At 45.8% G+C, this 18,760-nt stretch overlaps 1 protein-coding gene across 1 annotated transcript in view; it reads right to left on the bottom strand.

The window, feature by feature from the left end:
• URB1 (URB1 ribosome biogenesis homolog) overlaps nt 1–18,760 on the bottom strand; it is a 683,114-nt gene that overhangs the window by 390,818 nt on the left and 273,536 nt on the right. The window contains exon 18 of the mRNA XM_069204026.1: nt 3,382–3,552. Within this exon, the coding sequence (XP_069060127.1) occupies nt 3,382–3,552 (171 nt within the window). The remainder of the gene's footprint in view (nt 1–3,381; nt 3,553–18,760) is intronic.

An 18,760-nucleotide genomic window follows, 5' to 3' on the forward strand; every position in this document is an offset into this window, starting at 1 on the left:
TGCACCCCATCTAGCCCCACACACACTCATGGCCCCTTCACCTGCCACATCTGTCATTTCTCCTGCTCCTCATCCCTCACACCACACACCAACCATAGCGACCCCGCCTTCAACAAACACAACACCCCCAACGCAATACTCGACCGCTCTGCCCCCGCCCCCGCCCCCACCAACCAACCCCGCCGCACACCAGCCCACAACCAGAACACACCCCGCAACAACACCCTCATGCACCACCTACCACAACCACCGCAACTGCCTGCTCCTCAACACCCGCTCCCTTCACAAACATGCCATAGAACTCTGGGACCTCATCACATCACACTCACCTGACATCGCCTTCCTCACGGAGACCTGGACCAACCCTTCCTCGGAACCCGACATAGCCATCGCCACCCCCAAGGGATACAAACTCCAACACAAAGACCGCCTCAACAGGCCAGGTGGTGGCATCGCCATCCTACACAGGGACACCATCAAAGTCACCACCAGCTCCCAAGACACTATCAACAACACAGAGCACATGCACTTCCTGATCACCATCAACAACAACTCCACCCTCAGAGGTACATTAATCTACAGACCACCAGGACCACGCCCACCTTCTGCGACACCATCGCCGACACCATCAGCTCACACGCCCTCACCTCCACAGACTATATCCTCCTCTGTGATTTCAACTTTCACTTGGAAAACCTACAAGACCACAACTCTACCTCCCTGATAGACAACCTCACCAACCCTGGACTCAAACAACTGGTCACTATATCCACCCACTCAGCAGGACACACGCTCAACGCAATTTTTACCTCAAGCCAACACATAGCCTACACCCACACCACCGAACTCCTCTGGACTTACCACCACTGCGCCCACTTCTTCACCAAACCCCCCACACACTACCATCAACACACCACACCCTAACGCATGTGGGACAAGATCACCACAGAATGACTAAACTCCCAACTGGCCCACAGCCCCCCCCCCACGCCAACTACCCCAACACAGGAGCACACAACCTCTCCAAATGGATCACCACCTGCGCAGACACACTAGCCCCCCTCAGAAAACACATCGCCACCCGCAACATCAAGAACGCCCCATGGTTCACCCCTGAACTCCAAGACTCCAAGCGCAAGTGCCGCCAAGCTGAGAAAATATGGAGACTAGAACCCTATACAACCAACTTCTCCACCCTCAAAACCACCATTCGCACCCATCACCAACTCATACGCACCGCCAAAAGAGATAACTACATGACACGCCTTGACAACAATTCTCAAAACAGCAAAGAACTCTTCACCATCATTAATGAACTTGCCAAACCCAAAGCCAGCAACATAGACCCCTCACACACATAGCCCCTATGTGACGCCCTTTCCAACCACTTCCTCCACAAAATCCTGGACATCCAAACAGCTTCATACCACACACACACACCACACACACCCCTCACTGACCCAGCCCAACCCAACCCCCACGCTTGACCCCCCCACCACACTCTCCACCTGGACCCCCACCACACACGAAGAAACCGTAAAAACCATGAACTCCATCCACTCCGGATCCCCCTCCGGCCCCTGCTCACATCGCATCTACAACAAAGCCAGCCCAACCATCGCCCCCATACTCCGCAACATAATCAACTCCTCTTTCGACTCCACCTACCCAGACCCCTGGAAGCACGCGGAAATCACTCCTCTCCTCTCCTAAAAAGAAAAAAAAAAAAAAAAAAAAAAAAAGCCGACCCGGATATCCTCTCCAACTACCACCCCATCTCCCTCCTCCCTTTCCCCGCCAAGGTTGCCGAGAAACTAGTCAATGCCCACCTATCCCACTTCCTCGAAGCAAACACTCTTGACCCCTCAAAATCCGGGTTCCGCAAGAACCACAGCACGGAAACCGCCCTCCTCGCATGCACTGATGACATCAGGACCAAAGTCGACAAAGGTGAGACCGTCGCACTCATCCTCCTAGACCTATCCACAGCCTTTGACACAGTCTGCCACCACACACTCCGCACACGCCTCCACAACATAGGAATTCGCCACAAAGCCTTAGACTGGCTCACATCCTTCCTCACCGACCGGACCCAGAGAATCCGCCTGCCACCCTTCCACTCCAACACTACCAAGATCACCTGCGGAGTCCCCCAAGGGTCCTACCTCAGCCCCGCACTCTTCAACATCTACATAATCCCCCAAGCCAACATCCTCCGAGCCCACGGAATCATTATCCTCTCCTATGCAGATGACACCCAACTCATCCTCTCCCTCACCCGCAACCCTACCACCACCAAAACCAACCTACACGCTGCTCTCCTCGACACCGCCAACTGGATGGCCACTAACCACCTCAAGCTCAACTCCAACAAAACCAAGATCATCATCTTCGGCCCCAACAAAACAACATGGGACGACTCCTGGTGGCCCACCGCCCTAGGCCCCACACCCACCCCCGCAAACCAAGCACGCAACCTCGGCATCATCCTGGACCCCTCCCTCTCCATGACACAGCAAATCAATGCTCTAACCTCCTCCTGCTTCCACACACACTGCACTCTAAAACAATCCTTCAAATGGATTCCCCCAGAGACCAGGAAGACAGTCACCCACGCACTCATCAGCAGCAGACTTGACTACGGTAACGCCCTCTACACCGGCACCAAACTCAAACACAAACTCCAGAGAATCCAGAACACAGCCGCACACCTCGTCCTTGGCCTCCCCCGCCACAAACGAATCTCACAACACCTCAAATCCCTTCACTGGCTCCCCATAGACAAGAGAATCACATTCAAAATGCTCATCCACGCACACAAATCCCTCCACAACACCGGCCCAACCTACCTCAACGAAAGAGTGAATTTCCACAGTCCCACACGCAACCTCCGATCAGCCGACCTCACCCTAGCCACAGTCCCCGGCATCCAACGCACCACCACAGGAGGCAGGTCCTTTTCCTACCTCGCCCCCAAAACCTGGAACTCCCTCACCACCAGCCTTCGCAAAACCAAAGACCTCATGCTCTTCAGAAAGAACCTCAAGACATGGTTGTTCGATCAGTGACCCTCCCTGCCCCCCCACCTCCCCTTAGTCCCCCCCCTTAGTCCCTCTCCCCCCCAGCGCCTTGAGACCCTCACGGGTGAGTAGCGCGCTCTATAAAGTTTTTTGATTGATTGATTAAAAAAAAAATTATGACTGAAAATGCTGAGATCATTTTCTTGACCTTTTTTAATTCCCCTTTTTTTAGCTTCACTCCACATTTTCAAGATTTGGAGAATTAAGATCAGGTGCACTGAGCGAGGAATCTGACTCCATCAATGATCTAATGCTGGGGCTTCCTCACATCTTTTTCAAAATTAATGGACAAAATACATACCGGCTGACTGATCATCCCGGAGAAGCAATGTATTTCTTGCTTCCAAAGATGCAGGGACTACTGCACTGAAAGGAAATGTGTTGAGAATCAGGTCTTCGTTCATTGTGAAGCCAATCTCTTCATCCAAGCCTTCACTGCCTTCCACGATGACATCAACCATATCTAGCACATCTAGTAAAGCAAATCACAAAGATTTACAGACAAACATTAACCAGAATAGTTTTTAATCTAAGCAGACCTAGATAAAGGATTTTGCACAACAGCTTTTTTTAGGCAACTTGATATACCACTAATAAAAGGTTGCATTTACAACAATACTTGTTCCATTTATTAGAGGAATGTTGTGCTGTGTCTGTAACCAAACTACAAACTTTCTTGATGCCCACCTACTGAAATATAGCTCTCCCGTTAAAGAGCAACATAGACAGAAGGAAATTACAAATTTTAAGGTACTTCAGATGACAGTGAAGCCTAGAATATAACTGTGTGCACTCAGTCTCTGAACGTATATGAATTTTTTTTTCATTTTTAGCACCAACCCATTTGTCCGTGATACCAGTATGTAGAGTTACCACCTTCCTAAAAAAAGTATGACCATTTCTTTACATTTTGCTATCTTGAAAGGTGAAGAAGAGTTTGAGTAAGATTTAATGTACTCTTTTGAAAGATGGCAATTAACCTTTTGTTTGTTTTAAAAATCATATAGAAATAGATCTGGCAGATTCCCAATACTTTTCAAGTGTTTTTGGTTTCAGATTTATATTGCAAAAGGGAAAAAGATTAAATTGTTTTTCCATTGTTTGTACTGGCATGGGCAAACAATGTAGGCAAAGCCAGGAACATACTTGCAAGATGCCATATTTAAACTGGTATGCGCACTTCTATCACTTTGCCACATCAGGCTTAAAGGAGCGCCATTATTAAGCATCTCTTCCAACCTTGTCGCAAGACTACCTGGTTAACACTGTGTTACTCTTCTGCGAATACCACTGAACATACTAGACCACTTAGTTGCCCACCTTTCAAACTATTCCCCTTATGTACCAAACCTTATCATACAGGTACTTATACACTGCTGATATGTGCTTTGGTAATGAGTGATGGTAGCATCATATGTCCAGTAGGTGGACAGCATTTGCATACTAAATACATACTACAGTGTCCTCTGCAGTTTTCAACAGAAGATACTGGCCTGCATATACACTATAACTGAGATTTCTCAAAATGTAGATTATGTGCTGGTCTGTACCTGCATTACCAAACTATTCAGAAAATTGAATTCCTTCTATAATTGTTTCACTGACCCATATTTTCCCAACAATTCACTCATCAAAGGCTGTATTAGCTGTAATCTGTGCACCACTAGCACTACACTCATATGTGTAATAATACTTCAAAAAACAAGTTCGTGGTGCTTAGAATTGTAGCCTGCTTTTGTAAAGGTTTCTGGGACAGTGCTAGTGTCTACCCTGGGTGGGATATTTTGTTTAGTAGTGTTCTTTTAGCCAGCATTTCAGTTCAACCAATAATTTTGGGCTCCTCTTTGTAACCAGAGAATTATGAATGTATTTGCCTATTCGAAGGACATGTGACTCATAACAATACTTTTGGCAAGACCTTGCCCACCAACATAATAATTTTGCTCCTGTCTTGAGTAGAAGACCAATGCTGGGAGACATGTTGGTGATGATAGGAACTAGTGCCCTGACCAGAAAGATTTTCTTATTGCAATAGTTCCAACAAGAAAGAAAACCTCTCTAGCTTGGAATGCAAGTAATATGGAGGGCTCAGGGAAAACAAGTGTCATCATATTTGATGCACTGGGGGTCCCATTTTGCGTACCTACAAGGGAAACACCTGGACAGGAAGGAGGATACCAGACTTCTAAGGCAATGTAGAGACATTGTATTTGATCTCCTTTTTCTCCTATGCCAGTTGGGAGCTTGTACTGGTGAAGAATGGGGGTTTGCAAGGTTGATGGCCCCATAAAACAAAGGTTTATGGTACAGCCCAGTAGAAGTGAATATTGGTAATGAACTTCATACATTGGTGTTTGTTTGTGTAACTTTCATGAATGTCCTTCTAACAACCTTTGTCTGAACTACGGCATACCAAACGGCAGACAGCTACGTTGTGATATCCACGAGTGGAATGTATTATAACGGGTTCGATATGACCAGGAACAGATGATCATCTCTGTGGTGTGCATAATATGTGGCAGAAGAGGCATTCACTGGACCGCAAATACTCTTTTCATTTAGCTGTGCATGACCTCAATACGAGTGTGGCTACATTATTGTACATGCTGAAGGAAAGCACAGAATATATGAGCAAAATTTTAACTGACCATAACCTGTTGGTTGACAGAGACCACTTAGCAGCATTCTATTACAGTGCATGGAGGTGACTAATCTGTATGATACAACTTTTAGAGAGAACATCAGAACAAACGTGAATTACCCCAAGTTTCATAAGGATTTTACAGGAAAGAGTTGGTCTAGAGTGGAAGAATTCAAGGTGGTGGTCAAGAAGCATGCATCAACGAGGTGGTGGATGCCAGAAGTGCTATTTTACAAGACCTGAACTGTACAAAGATTGAACGACATTTCCTGGAAAAAAACACTGCCTGATAAATTGGATGTTGGTGATGAATTTGCAAGGTCTAATCGGACATCACTGGAGGGGAGACTAAGATATTTTTAAGCTGTATGTAAAAAGACTACTTTTAAAATGTTGACCACAATAAAACCGTGTGGTCCATTATTCCCCTTGACAAGTCCAAAAATGTTGAGTAATTACATTCATGCTTTCATGCATCTAACTGTGCCCTAATAACCCTTTGGTATTCCTTAATGCTTCCCAACCCTGAACCTTTAAAAATTACTCAACCTTTAAAGCAACGCTTTCCTAAACTCTAAAATGCCCTAACTACCCCTGAATGCTACAAATTTCTGAAACTTAACAATCCCTTACTAGCTCTTCATGCTTTCCTTCCCTGAACCTTAAAACCACGTACTACCCCTTTCTGCATATTTAACTAAACACAAATAACACCTTTCTATGCTACCTTTACCTGAACCTTAAAAAGCACCCCTTTTACAGTTCCCATCACTGACCCCTAAAGAACTCTAACTAGTCATCAACATTACCAATCACTGAACCATAAGAGCCCCTTACTAAATAGTTATGCTTCCATTCCCTAAACCATAAAAACGTTAGAGCTCCTTTGGAACTACACTGCCCTGAACCCTAACAACCCCCATCTCTTAATCCCTTCCTTAACCTAAAAAACCCTTAGTACTCCTTCATGCTACTTGTTAGTCATGGGGTCTCTAGTTGGCAGAGGTATACACCCTTGTCCAACTAGGGACCACAATCCAAATTATCCTGTGCTCACCCTCTGGTAGCTTGGCACTGAGCAGTCAACTTAACTTAGAAGGCAATAGGTCAATTAGTTGTGGAATAAATCATACAGTAACATAGTGAAACACCACAATAATACATTACACAGGTTTAGAAAAATAGATAATATTTATCTGAATGAAATAAGGTCAAAACGACAAAGATATAATAAGTATAAGTCGAAATATCACTTTTAAAAGGTTTAAAAGAGTCTCAATCCTTTAGAAATCAAAGGTTGTTTCTTTGTTACACACAGTACCTGGGATGCATGAAGAAAACAACACACAGGGACCGCAGAGGAGGAAATGCATGGAAAAATAAGGTGTTGCATCTGATTTTCCGGTGCAGCACAGACGATGTGTTGTTTCTTTCCATGCTGCAAAGGGTTGCATAGTTTTTCCAGCGTGCAGTCTTGGTTCCTCACCGTGATGCAGGGATATTTTTGACGCCCAGGGATTATGAGTTTAAAATCCTTAACGCACTGGTAGAAGGAGCAGGTGCTGAGACGATCCGGTAGAGGATGTGTCGAATTTTCTGTCCCACGGCAGGCGGGAAGTCAGGGCTGCGTCGTTCCAGTCATCAGTGCGGCGATTCCCCAGCCACGATGCAGGCTTTGCGTCGATTTTTGTAGGCACTGCGACAATTTTCGACCCACAACGAGTTTCTTGAAAAGGTGAAGTCTTTGTTGGCCCTGAGACTTCAGAAACAGAGGGCAAACTCAATCCAAGCCCTTGGAGAGCACTTCAGGAGGAAGGCAGAGTTATTCCTGCAGAGTCAGAGGCCAGCAGGGCAACAATCAGGGCAGCAGTCCTTCTCAGCAAAGCAGTCCAGATGAGTCCTTTGGTCAGCCAGTGCAGGTCCAGAAGTGTCTGATTTGGTGGGTTCAGAGACCCAGTTTATATACCCTAAAATGCCTTTGACGTGGGTGTGAAGTGCACAAGTTCCCCTTTCAGCCCAGTCTTGTCTGCCCTGTGGGTTGGGGGGGTTTAATCAATCCTTGTGTGAGGACAGACCACTAACCTTTGAAATGTAAGTGTGAGCCCCTCCCCCTTTCCTGCCCAGGAAGACCAATTCAGTATGCAGATGTGACTGGGTGTCCTGTGTTTATGGTTGGAATACACAAGGGGAGTTGTCATCCAGCACAGACCAGACGTGGATTGGAGACAGGCTGTAAGGCACAGAAGGCAGTAAGTGCAGAGAAATGCCCACTTTTTAAAAGTGGCATTTCTAAAATACTAATATTAAGTCCAATTTCATCAGTAAGCAGTCTGGCAATACCAAACACGACATGGCTACTCCTTCCAGATCAGAATCTACCACTCAAAAGTATATGAAGGCAGTCCTAATGCTAGAGGAGAGGAGCCGGCCTCACAGTAGTGGAAAACGAATTTATGAGTTTTTCACTACCAGTACATGTAAAACACATAATTACACGTCCAGCCTTTTAACTACATAGCATCCTGCCCTATGGGCCACCTAGGGCCTACCTTAGGGGTGACGTATAAGTAGAAAAAAGGGAGTTTAAGGCTTGGCAAGTAGTTTTAAATGCCAAGTTTAAGAGGCAGTGAAAATGCAAGTTAGGAGGCTACTCATGTGGGTGGCACAATCAGTGCTGCAGGCCCACTAGTAGCATTTAATTTACAGGCCCTGGCCACATGTAGTGCACTTTACTAGGGACTTACAAGTAAATTAAACATGCCAATTGGGTATGAGCCAATGTTACCATGTTTTTAAGGAAAGAGCACATGCACTTTAGCACTGTTTAGCAGTGGTAAACTGTCCAGAGTCCTAAAGCCACCAAACATGAGGTCAGAAAAAGAATAGGAGGAAGGCAAAAGGTTTGGGGGTGACCTTTCAGAGGGGCCATTTTCCAACAACACCCTTCATTGAGCCCTACCAGCTCCGACCTCTTAACACTAACAATCTTTGAACCCTAACAGTCCTTTTACTACCCCACAATGCTACCCATCCATATACACAAAGATCCCATTACTAGTCCCCTGTCCCCACACCACTGTAAATGCTCCTCACTACTTTAGCAGGAGGATGCCAACTTGCCTTTGCTCTCAGTACACTCACATTTGCCACGTAACTCGCAATAATTTTCAATTTTTTTATAGTCACAACTTTTTGAATTCTACTTCTTCAGTAGATGATATTTGACAACTTTTTTTGTGGTCTACATTTTTCCCACAATTATTTTACTGCAAACCTGTCTTTGTTATTGTTCATAGACAGCCGGGAGGGCATTGATAGTGAGAGGACTGGTAAGACACTGCCATTGCTCCTAAGGACCAGTGCCCCTATGCCTGAATTGTCAACTCTGAAGAGGGCGTGAGGGGGCACACACTGCATGTGGGAACAACATCATTTTCACCCAGTATTATTCAATTCTTCACTCCAGTGCATCTGTCCAACGTGCAGACAAGACGACTGAGATTCTGACTTGCCAATCTGACAAGACTACAAAGCAGATAGATGGAATTGCTGGAATCCTCTATCATGGTAGTTGAAATAGGAGCAGTGTTATAGATGTTGGCAAAGGAAAGTCACCAGACATGGACTAGTTCCTTCTCCTGGAACTCTATTACTCTGACAGCACCAAAATACAATTACACCTACTCCAAGGGATGACGTCATAGAGTCTTACTAAAAACAGACAAGTATCCAATTGACAGAATCCCCTCTCAGTCTCTGTCCATGCTGAATCTGGACTATAACATGTTAGGAAAGCTCCTAACCAACAGAATTAATGTCTGTACAGACCACCCAGGTGCACCATGATCAAAACAGTACTGACCTGGGCCATAATAAATTCCCTAGTAAGTGCTATTGCATTTGATTGACTGGTTGATGGTCCTACCTAGGCCACGAATCTCAGCCTGCTCCTGATCGACTGGATGTCTCTCCTATGTAAACCCACTGTCAAGGATCTGTACTGACTGATCGTCTTGTACTTAAGGAGAGGTACCAGTCGGGCACAGAAGGAGAGAGCATGGAATACGCAAGGCAATCTATTATGACTGCTACTGTTTGCTGTGGCCATCAAGCCCTTGCCTGCCATTTCTGCAAAGGTTTTTTTTCCAGAGATCTGAATTTGGCAGGAAAGCACCTGATTATTTTGCTACATGGAGAGGGCATCATGTTGTATTGTTTGCTAGATCTTGACTCAGTAACGGAGCTGGTGGAGGATTTTGGCATCAACTCTGGACTAAAGTCCAAATGTTGTAAGTTGTGCTTCTCCCCTGAGTGACATCTCAAAGACTGAGGTTGGTGGCCTAACACCAAAACCCTGAACTGGCCTGAAACAGTTATGAACACTTGGGAGTATGAATATTTCATTATTTTACTAATTTCATAGCTTGAAACGTGTACATGTCGCTGGGTGTAATGCACAAATTGAACATGTTACTTCCCTTCGTTAACGCTCTTTCTAGTAGATGCTGTATGTAATCACACATTCCTCACCTTTTGATTATTCCCCAAATTCAGGCTGACTCCAGAAACATTTTAAGTACACCCTGTGCTCCAACTGGTCACGTCATGGCAACAGAAATGTTCCATCCTGGAAGTGACACGCAGAACCTCATATAGACACCATTTGTGTACTCAGACATCAGTCGCTTTCAGGGCTCTCCATGCCCCCAAACGCATAGTCCAACAGCAAACTGGCTTTGACCAGTGTACAAATCTCTATATGTGGAACCATTTTTTGTTGTAGAGAGCACAATTCGCAGCATAGGGAGAAAGGGAGAGTCAGTGAGGAATCTGTAGTTCAAGTATAGACTAAAAAAAGCATCATGGAAGGTAAGCAACTTGTTCTTCTGATAGCTACTTCTACCAACAGATTTCTAAATTTTTGAACAGATATCAAGGCAGTACCTCCCAGATGGTGGGTCTGTGAACTGACTCAAATCAAAAAGTCTTTCAGAACCAAGAGGGCAAAATGCCCATATCGATGGGCATGGATGTTCAGACAGTAGTAGTCTATGAATGTATGCAGTGATGCCCACGTCTCAGTCTGTCAAAGATCAAGAACCCGCATACCAACACAGTGGCCACACCCTTGGTTCTGATGTATTGAACTTGCAAGCCTTCCAGGGGCTGCTTCTTGGCCAATGCATAGCACATTTAAATGAAGTACGATCCACCGGCAGATAGTCCTTTTCTGCAATGCCTTGCCCTTCTTTGCTCTAGTGAATCCCACAAACAGCTGAGCATCCACACAATGTTCACTGGTACAATCAATATAAAAGCTAAGAGCCCTTTTAGGATCCAGCCAATGGGAGAGTCTCCTCCGCCTTTGAGGGGTGAGGTGGAACAAAAAAACACAGAGGTAAGGTGATGCTTTGCCCGACGTAAAAAGAAGTCACTAGTTTTTGAAGAAAGAAAGCTTGGGTTCTCAGGACCAGCGGGTCTGGGACGATGTTAGTGCATGGAGAGTTAACAGAGAGGGTTTGCAGCTCACTCATCTGCCTCGCCAATGTTATGGCATTGAGGAACATTGTCTTGAGGGTGAGAAGCTGTAGTGGGCAGCTGTGCTGTGTTTCAAAAGGAGTACACCGCAGGAAGGTAAGAACCAAGTTAGGGTCCCACTGAGGCTTGACAAAGGGGAGGTTGGAAGCAAATGTTGCAAACCCTTCAAAAAACACATCAAGGCTGATCTGCAACCGCCAAAAAGCCGAAAGAGCTGACAGGTACCCCTTTAACTGTGCCCATAGCAAGTCCTTGCTGGGCTGGGGACAACACAATCTAACTTTAGGTGTTTCAATCTGGGACTACCTCTCCAAACCACAAACTTATCCCAATTTTGTTGAGTCATTAGCACTTTATGACTCTTGTTGCTATTCCTCCTTAAAACTTCAAAAATTCATATCTCCAGTTCCCTTCATAGTATTTTGTCACTTTGGTGTCTTTGTTTATTAAATTTTACTTTATTTTTCTAATGTCTTGTATTTCAACTTTATTACTGTAATTAGTAACGCATAAATATTTTTACAAATTGCCCTAAGTTAAATCTGTCTTATCGGTGACATAGCTACCAGGGGGTTGAGCTCAGGTTATTTTACTATGATTTTGAAGGTTCACCTCAACAAGGGTTGTGATTGTTCCTGGAGGTGGGTAGTCACCCACCCCAAATAATACAACCCCTTACATAAAAAACAATAGCATTGGTAGGGAGAGTGAACATGCCTTCTCAGGCCGTCCACTCTTTGGCCGCTGACCTCCACAACTATAGGACCAGCAGGAATGTCCTGAGTTATGGGCCTCTGCTACATTTCTATTTGCCAGGAGGTAGTACTTACTTTTGAATATAGAAGAGGATGTCTGTGTGCCTGTATGGACTAACATCACCAAGTCCTACAACTGGAAGAAGACTTTTCGTAGCCAAAAAGGCATGTGGACCATTATTAGGTAGAATGCATGTACTCTAAATTGTCCCTGGAATCAGCAAGTCATAAAGAAAGAATGAAATAGCCTGAATGATGGCCAATACTCTCTGTGGGGAAGGAAAGCATTTGCAAGCCCAGAGTCCATAAACTGGATTATTTTTTAGAGTATCAAGGAGAATAGGATTTTGAGTAAGTTGCAGAGAACTCTAAGCTGAATAGGGTATTGAGGGCATTGGCCAGCCGGGACTTCACATAAACAGAGCTTCAAGAGAGCTGACCATCTGTCATGAATGGGCAGCAACAAAGCTTATGCAGCTGCAGAACAACAGCCTCCGGAGCCAGGACTTCAGTAAAGTACAAGGGGCCGGCTTAGGCTACATGGCACCATCCTGTGTAAGTAATGCTGGTTCCACATTTTGACAGTGAGGCATTCTGGAGAGAGTCTGAACTGAGAATGGACATCAATATGTCAGCCAGCACGTGAGCTTAGTTGTGAGTGAAGAAAAGGCCAAGTCACTTCAACATCCAGCTGTTCCTGAAGCATCAGATTGGCATATTAGTACTGTGCATGACATAATTCATTTTTCCAGAGAAGAGGGAAGCAAGAAAGGACTTCTGAAGGAATGTATTGCAATTATCAGCTATGACCCTATAGGTGTTGAAAGCCTGGGCTGATAACAGATAGTTGGTGTAAACTCCTGTCTTTCCATGTCCTGGAGTGCAAACAGTCACAAAAACCTGGGCGCAGTTCTCAACCGGCATCAGTGAGATCACCTACCAACACTTTACTTGACGCCTGACCAAAAAAAGGGACTCAACTGAGACAGGTTCCTCTTGGTGCTTGTGCTGAATATTGTGCATCTTCTAAATTGGGGGAGTGAGGATGTGTCGAGCATAAGGGCGACATACTTCCCTTCCTGAACTAACAAGTTGGTAGCACTGCTCCCACCAGGAGAGACTGGTTCAGCCTAACCCAACAGTGTGAAGGCAGGTCGAGATCTCCGCACTTAGATGGTGAAACAGAGGATCTTGAGCAATGATCGGTACTCATGGGGCTCTCAGCTCACTGGAGACCCTTTCCTGCGCTTGGAAAGATGATCTAGCTATCATGTGCTGGGTAAGGAGGTGGGGGAGATTGTCAAACAGAATAAGTTGCTTAACTTAGATAACCCTCTTCTTTGTGGATACAATATCGAACGGCAGGTTCACCCAGGCACCAGACTGAGCCCAGAAATCTTTCCTACAACAGCTGCTGCATGCAATTAGGTGGTGCCCTTGGACTTCACAGCAGCCTCCTCCCACATCCAGGAATGATGCAGTGGGGATTTGTATATTGGCGTCACCCTTGAGCACCTATGTCAGTTTCAATACAAATAACTTCTGTACTCTCAGATGAAGAGCACCACACTAGTAAGTAGGCAGGCATGGTACTGAACCTAAAATAAGACATTATGACTTATCAAAAGGAGACAGGAGGATAGGTCAGTTATGAATCTGTGATTAGATCATCCACCAGAATGAGCTTTAACAAAGGTAAATACCTTGTTCTTCTGATGAATACATGCACAAGCCGGATTCTAAAACAAGATGGTGGGTCCAAGGAGTATACTTTACTCCACAAGGTCTTGCTGGTCTGAACAGGCAAAACAGCCCTGCCTGCAGACCGGAGAATCAGGACAATAGTGCCTGGTAAAGAAGTGAATGTATGCCCATGCAGCAGATTGGCAGATGTTCAGCAATAGAACATCCCTACCCAAAACAATAGCAGTGGCCTTGCCTTTGGTGGAACGAATCCAAAGGCTCCCAAAGAAGCTTCTTCTTAGCCACAGAATAACACAATTTGATACAGGGCATTTTCATCTCAATAAGGTCAGTTTTTGAATGCCCCCTCCCTTCTTTTTACTAGTAAATCCAATAAACAATTGGTCAACACTTGGTCCTTCTTAGTCTGATTTATACAGGAACTAAGGGTCCTCTTTGGCTCTAACCAATGAAGCCTCTCCTTCATCTCAGAGAGATGTGGTAGAGAGAAAAAAGTGGGTAGTGTGATAGACTGCCTTAGATGGAAAGGTGACACCACTTTCAGATGAAAGGATGCCTGAGCCATGGACAACAATTTACCTGGAAAAAAGGTGGTATAGGGAGCCTGCACCAACAGCACCTGCAGCTCACTGGTAGGGTGTGCCGACATGATTGTTATGAGGAACAGAGACTTAAGGATGAGCAACAACAAAGAACAGCTGTGCATGGCATCAAAATATGTGCATCAAGAACTTAAGAACCAAATTAAGGTCTCACTGCAGCATTAAAAAAAAAGGTGCAGGAGATAACAGGTGTGAACAATTGAAAAACAAAAACACAACTCTCCAGATGACATGAACAAAGAGACCTGTTTTGGAAAATGGAGTAAGGCCAAAAGGGGCAATAGGCAACTTTATTGGTGCCCACCACAAGACCTTGCTGAGCTAAAGACCGAGCAAAAAGAAATACATCAGAAAGCTTAACTTGAAGCAGAAGCATCCAGCAGTCCTCACACCAGGCCACAAACGCTTCCCAACGGCCAGAACAGGCCAACTAGACAGATATAGCAAATATAAAAGTCATAATTTCTTCAGGCAAATAAAAACTCCTCTGGTGGTTCCACTCAATCTCAACATATGGAGGAATTAAGTTGTGGAGGTTCAGCTGAAGTACCATACCCTGTTGTTTGGCAGTAGGTCCTCTAGAAGACGCAGCTGAAGTGGAGGCCAGGCATACAGATCTGCAACTCAGAGTACGAGATCTCCTGCGCCCTGTCCAGAGCTATAAAGATGAATTGAGCCTGGTCCCTACTGATCTTTTAGAAACAGCAGAGGGTGAAACAAATAAAGAAGACAAGAGTCCCAAAGACATAGAACTCACTTAACAAGCCTGGGGCGGAAACGCCACAAATTCAAATGCATTACACTGACCGTTCTTGAATGTGGCAAAAAGATCAACCCAAGGAACACCCAACACACCTTCAACCAACTCCAGATGCAAAAGCCATTCATGGCTGGCCAGATGGCATCGAATGATCTCATCAATTCCGGCATTAAGGCAGAGTGTTCAATAGGGGAACCACCATGATGTCCAGCCTGTAGGAAGCTGGCTTGTATATACACCATACCAAATGAGGTTTAGTGTGCACAGAGTCCAGGGGTTCGCCAAAGGCTTAACAGATGCTAAAAAAGATAATACTAACGCTCTCTTTTGTGGCAGTGTGGTCGAGAAATTAGGCTTATCAGAGGGTAGTGCAAAGCATTTGTTGTAAACACACAGTAAAGAAATGACGCACACACTCAATGACTAACTCCAGGCCAATTGTTTTTATAAAGCAAAAATATATTTTGTTACTTTATTACTAGAACCAGAAGAACTGTTGCAAGTAAGTACAGCTTTCAATAGGTGTCAAGCATATGTATCAAATGTACTTTGTTTGGTTTTTGCAGATTCAGCAGTAGTCACAAGATCATACCAAACACACACCGTCAGCTGCACAGGGGGAGGCCGGGTGCAGTGTGCAAACAGAGCTGGGCGCCTAATGCTTTCCTCCAAAATAAGATAAAGGATTCTGCAAGTAGGAGGTCACTACAGCTCTGGACACCATAGGGGTGGTCCCAGATGAAGATGTCACTCCTCCTTGTTTTTCCTAATTTTCCCACCAGACCTGCCACCAAAAGTGGGGCTTGGTCCAAGGGGTGGGCATCTCCACTAGCTGGAGTGCCCTGGGGCACTGTAACAGGAGGCCTGAGCCTTTGAGGCTCACCGCCAAGTGTTACAGTTCCTGCAGGGGGGAGGTGTGAAGCACCTTTACCCAGAGCAGGCTTTGTTTCTTCCCCCAGAGAGCACAAAGGCTCTTACCACATGGGTTCAACTTGTCTGTTAAAGGCAGGCTGGCACAGACTGGTCAGTCCTGCAGTAAAGGGTCGGGTAAAATTAACGGGGCATCTCTAAGATGCCCTCTATGAGCATTTTACAATACATCCTACACTGGCAGCAGTGTGGGTTTTATTGTGCGGAGAAGTTTGTTACCAAACTTCCAAGTTTTCAGTGAAGCTATAACGGAGCTGTGGAGTTCGTAATGACAAACTCCTAGCCCATGTAGTCAATATGGCCACATTGCACTTACAATGTCTAAGAATGGACTTAGACTCTGTGGGGGCATATTGCTCATGCACCTATGCCCTCACCTGTGGTATAGTGCACCCTGCCCTAGGGATGTAAGGCCTGCTATCTGCAATTGCACTGTGCATGTGCTTGGTGAGGGGTCCCTTAGGGTGGCACAATACATGCTGCTGTCCTTAGGGACCCTTCCTGAACACAGAGCCCTTGGTATCACTGGTACCTTTTACAAGGGACTTAGCTGTGTGCCAGGGGTGTGCCAACTGTGAAAGCAATGGTACACTTTAGGGAAAGAACACTGGTGCTGGGGTGCCAGCACACCCCCAGCCAAGTTAGCATCAATATCAGGCAAAAGGTGTAGAGGAGGGAGGGAGGGAGGGGGGGGGGGGGTGTGTGTGTGTGTGTGAGAGAGAGAGAGAAGGAGAGAGAGAGAGAAGGAGAGAGAGAGATAGAAAAGGAAAGAGAGAGAGAGAGAGACACACACACACACACACACACACACACACACCGGGGGTTGGGTAGGGAATGCTTCTTGAACTGCTAGTCAAGCATGTGGAAATAGACCTCCTGCAAGTTCAACAACCCTATCCAAACCCCAGGGTCAACAGCCAAGAGGATTTCGGCAAGGGTCAGCATTTTGAATGTGCCATTCAGGAGAAAGGTGTCCTGGAACTGAAGGTCTCAGTCTACCATCTTTCTTGGGCACCAAGAAGTACCTCATGCTTTTCTCTGCCTCAGGGTCTCTCTCTACTGTTCCTCTGTCCAGCAGAGTGTGCACTCCCATGGAAAGGATGGTGGTATGATCCACCAAGGTCCAGGTAAACGTGGGAAGATAAGGATGAAAGGGTAATTAGAAAAGGAAGAGTGAAACCATTTGGAATCACCTGAGACCCACCGGTCTGAGGTAATTGTAAGCCAGTCGGGCAAACAATAACAAATCCTGCCTGTGACCGATCGCAGATGAACAACAGTGTGGAAATCAGAGTCGCTTGGCAGCAGTCATAGCAGGGAACAGAGAAAAGCCTCAAGGGAAGCCTTTGAATTTCTGGTATTGAGGAGAAATTGGCGAGTCACAGACAATAAGCCTAAGGAGCGGGTCACACGGATGCCAAATAAAACTTTTATCCAAACATCCTGGAACCACCAAACATCATTTCCACCAGGAACGCCTGAATGTCTCCAGATAAATCTGTGGTGCAGATCTAGGCAATCCACCTAGCATTCCTTGCCCTACCTCACCCATCGAAAGAAGAGGACAGGCTCCACAGGTTAGACCCCAAAAGAGCTTGAACCTTTTACATCAATCGTACCAAAGGGTGGGCGATCAGTTGTTGTGGAGTTCTCCAGGGCAAAGTAAGAGAAGACTGTGCAAAAGAGGACTCTGTCAAGGTGGATAATCCACTAAATTCAGATATGCTATGATCTTGCCAAAAGCAGCCTCCGGAAAAGCCACTAACAACGCGTTGGCACACGAAGTGCCTGTACCCGACATCTACGAGTCTGTGACAAAGGCGCTGGTGCACACTTTCACAAACTACTGTGTTGACAGCAAGGTTCGGTAGAAAGAACTTTTCACCTGTGCACTCTTTCAAGATTTTTTGGTCTGAGTCCATTCCACAGACCCTTCACGTTTAGAAGTACTGGTTTGGTGTTCATTTGAAAGGTTACGAATCTGTGGTTAGAAGTATCCATCAATACAATAAGTTACTTACCTTCGGTAACACTTTATGGTGGATATCCTATATAACTGTAGATTCCTCACTACCCTGTCACCTCCCAGTACATCAGAGTGTTGTCATTTTAGAAATCTGCACACTGCTATCAATATTTGTTTTATGCTCCATGTTCACGGGTGTGAAGATAGTCCAGCAAGAAACTGATGATGGTGTGCAGGGATGGCACTTATATGTGGCTTTGTTTCAACACTTCTGGTGGGAAGGGGAAGAGGTCACCTCCCATCGCGCTGGGAGCATGCTTCCAGCGCAATGCTGAAGAGAAATGCTTACCATTTCTCTTTCACTCGGGAGGAGGGGGCCGGCAGAGGCATGAAAGGAAAGGAAAGGAAAGCCCCTCCCCCTCCCCTCCTCTCCCGGGGGCATATCGGCCTAATATAACTATAAAGGGATTAAGTTTAAAACATTGTGCCTCATGTAGAAGGCTTATCACCAGGAGGGCTGCTCTTATCTGAGCTCCGTTTTACAGTCCTATCAGCTGTGCCGACAGCTAAGTTCGGCTAACCTGCAGCTGATCTCGGTACCCCGTTGCCATCGGGCTCGATGGGGGGGGGGGGGGGGGGGGGGGACAAAGCTTTTTCAGCAGTCGCACGAAGACTATGGAATACTCTTCCACCCTCTATTAGGCGGGAGGAGACATACCTCCGTTGTAGGAAAGAACTTAAAACCTGGCTGTTTTCGCATTAGGTGCCTCACACGTTCTTTGTG

The sequence above is a fragment of the Pleurodeles waltl genome, chromosome 8 (genome assembly GCF_031143425.1).
Source record: "Pleurodeles waltl isolate 20211129_DDA chromosome 8, aPleWal1.hap1.20221129, whole genome shotgun sequence".
Lineage (NCBI taxonomy): Eukaryota > Metazoa > Chordata > Amphibia > Caudata > Salamandridae > Pleurodeles > Pleurodeles waltl.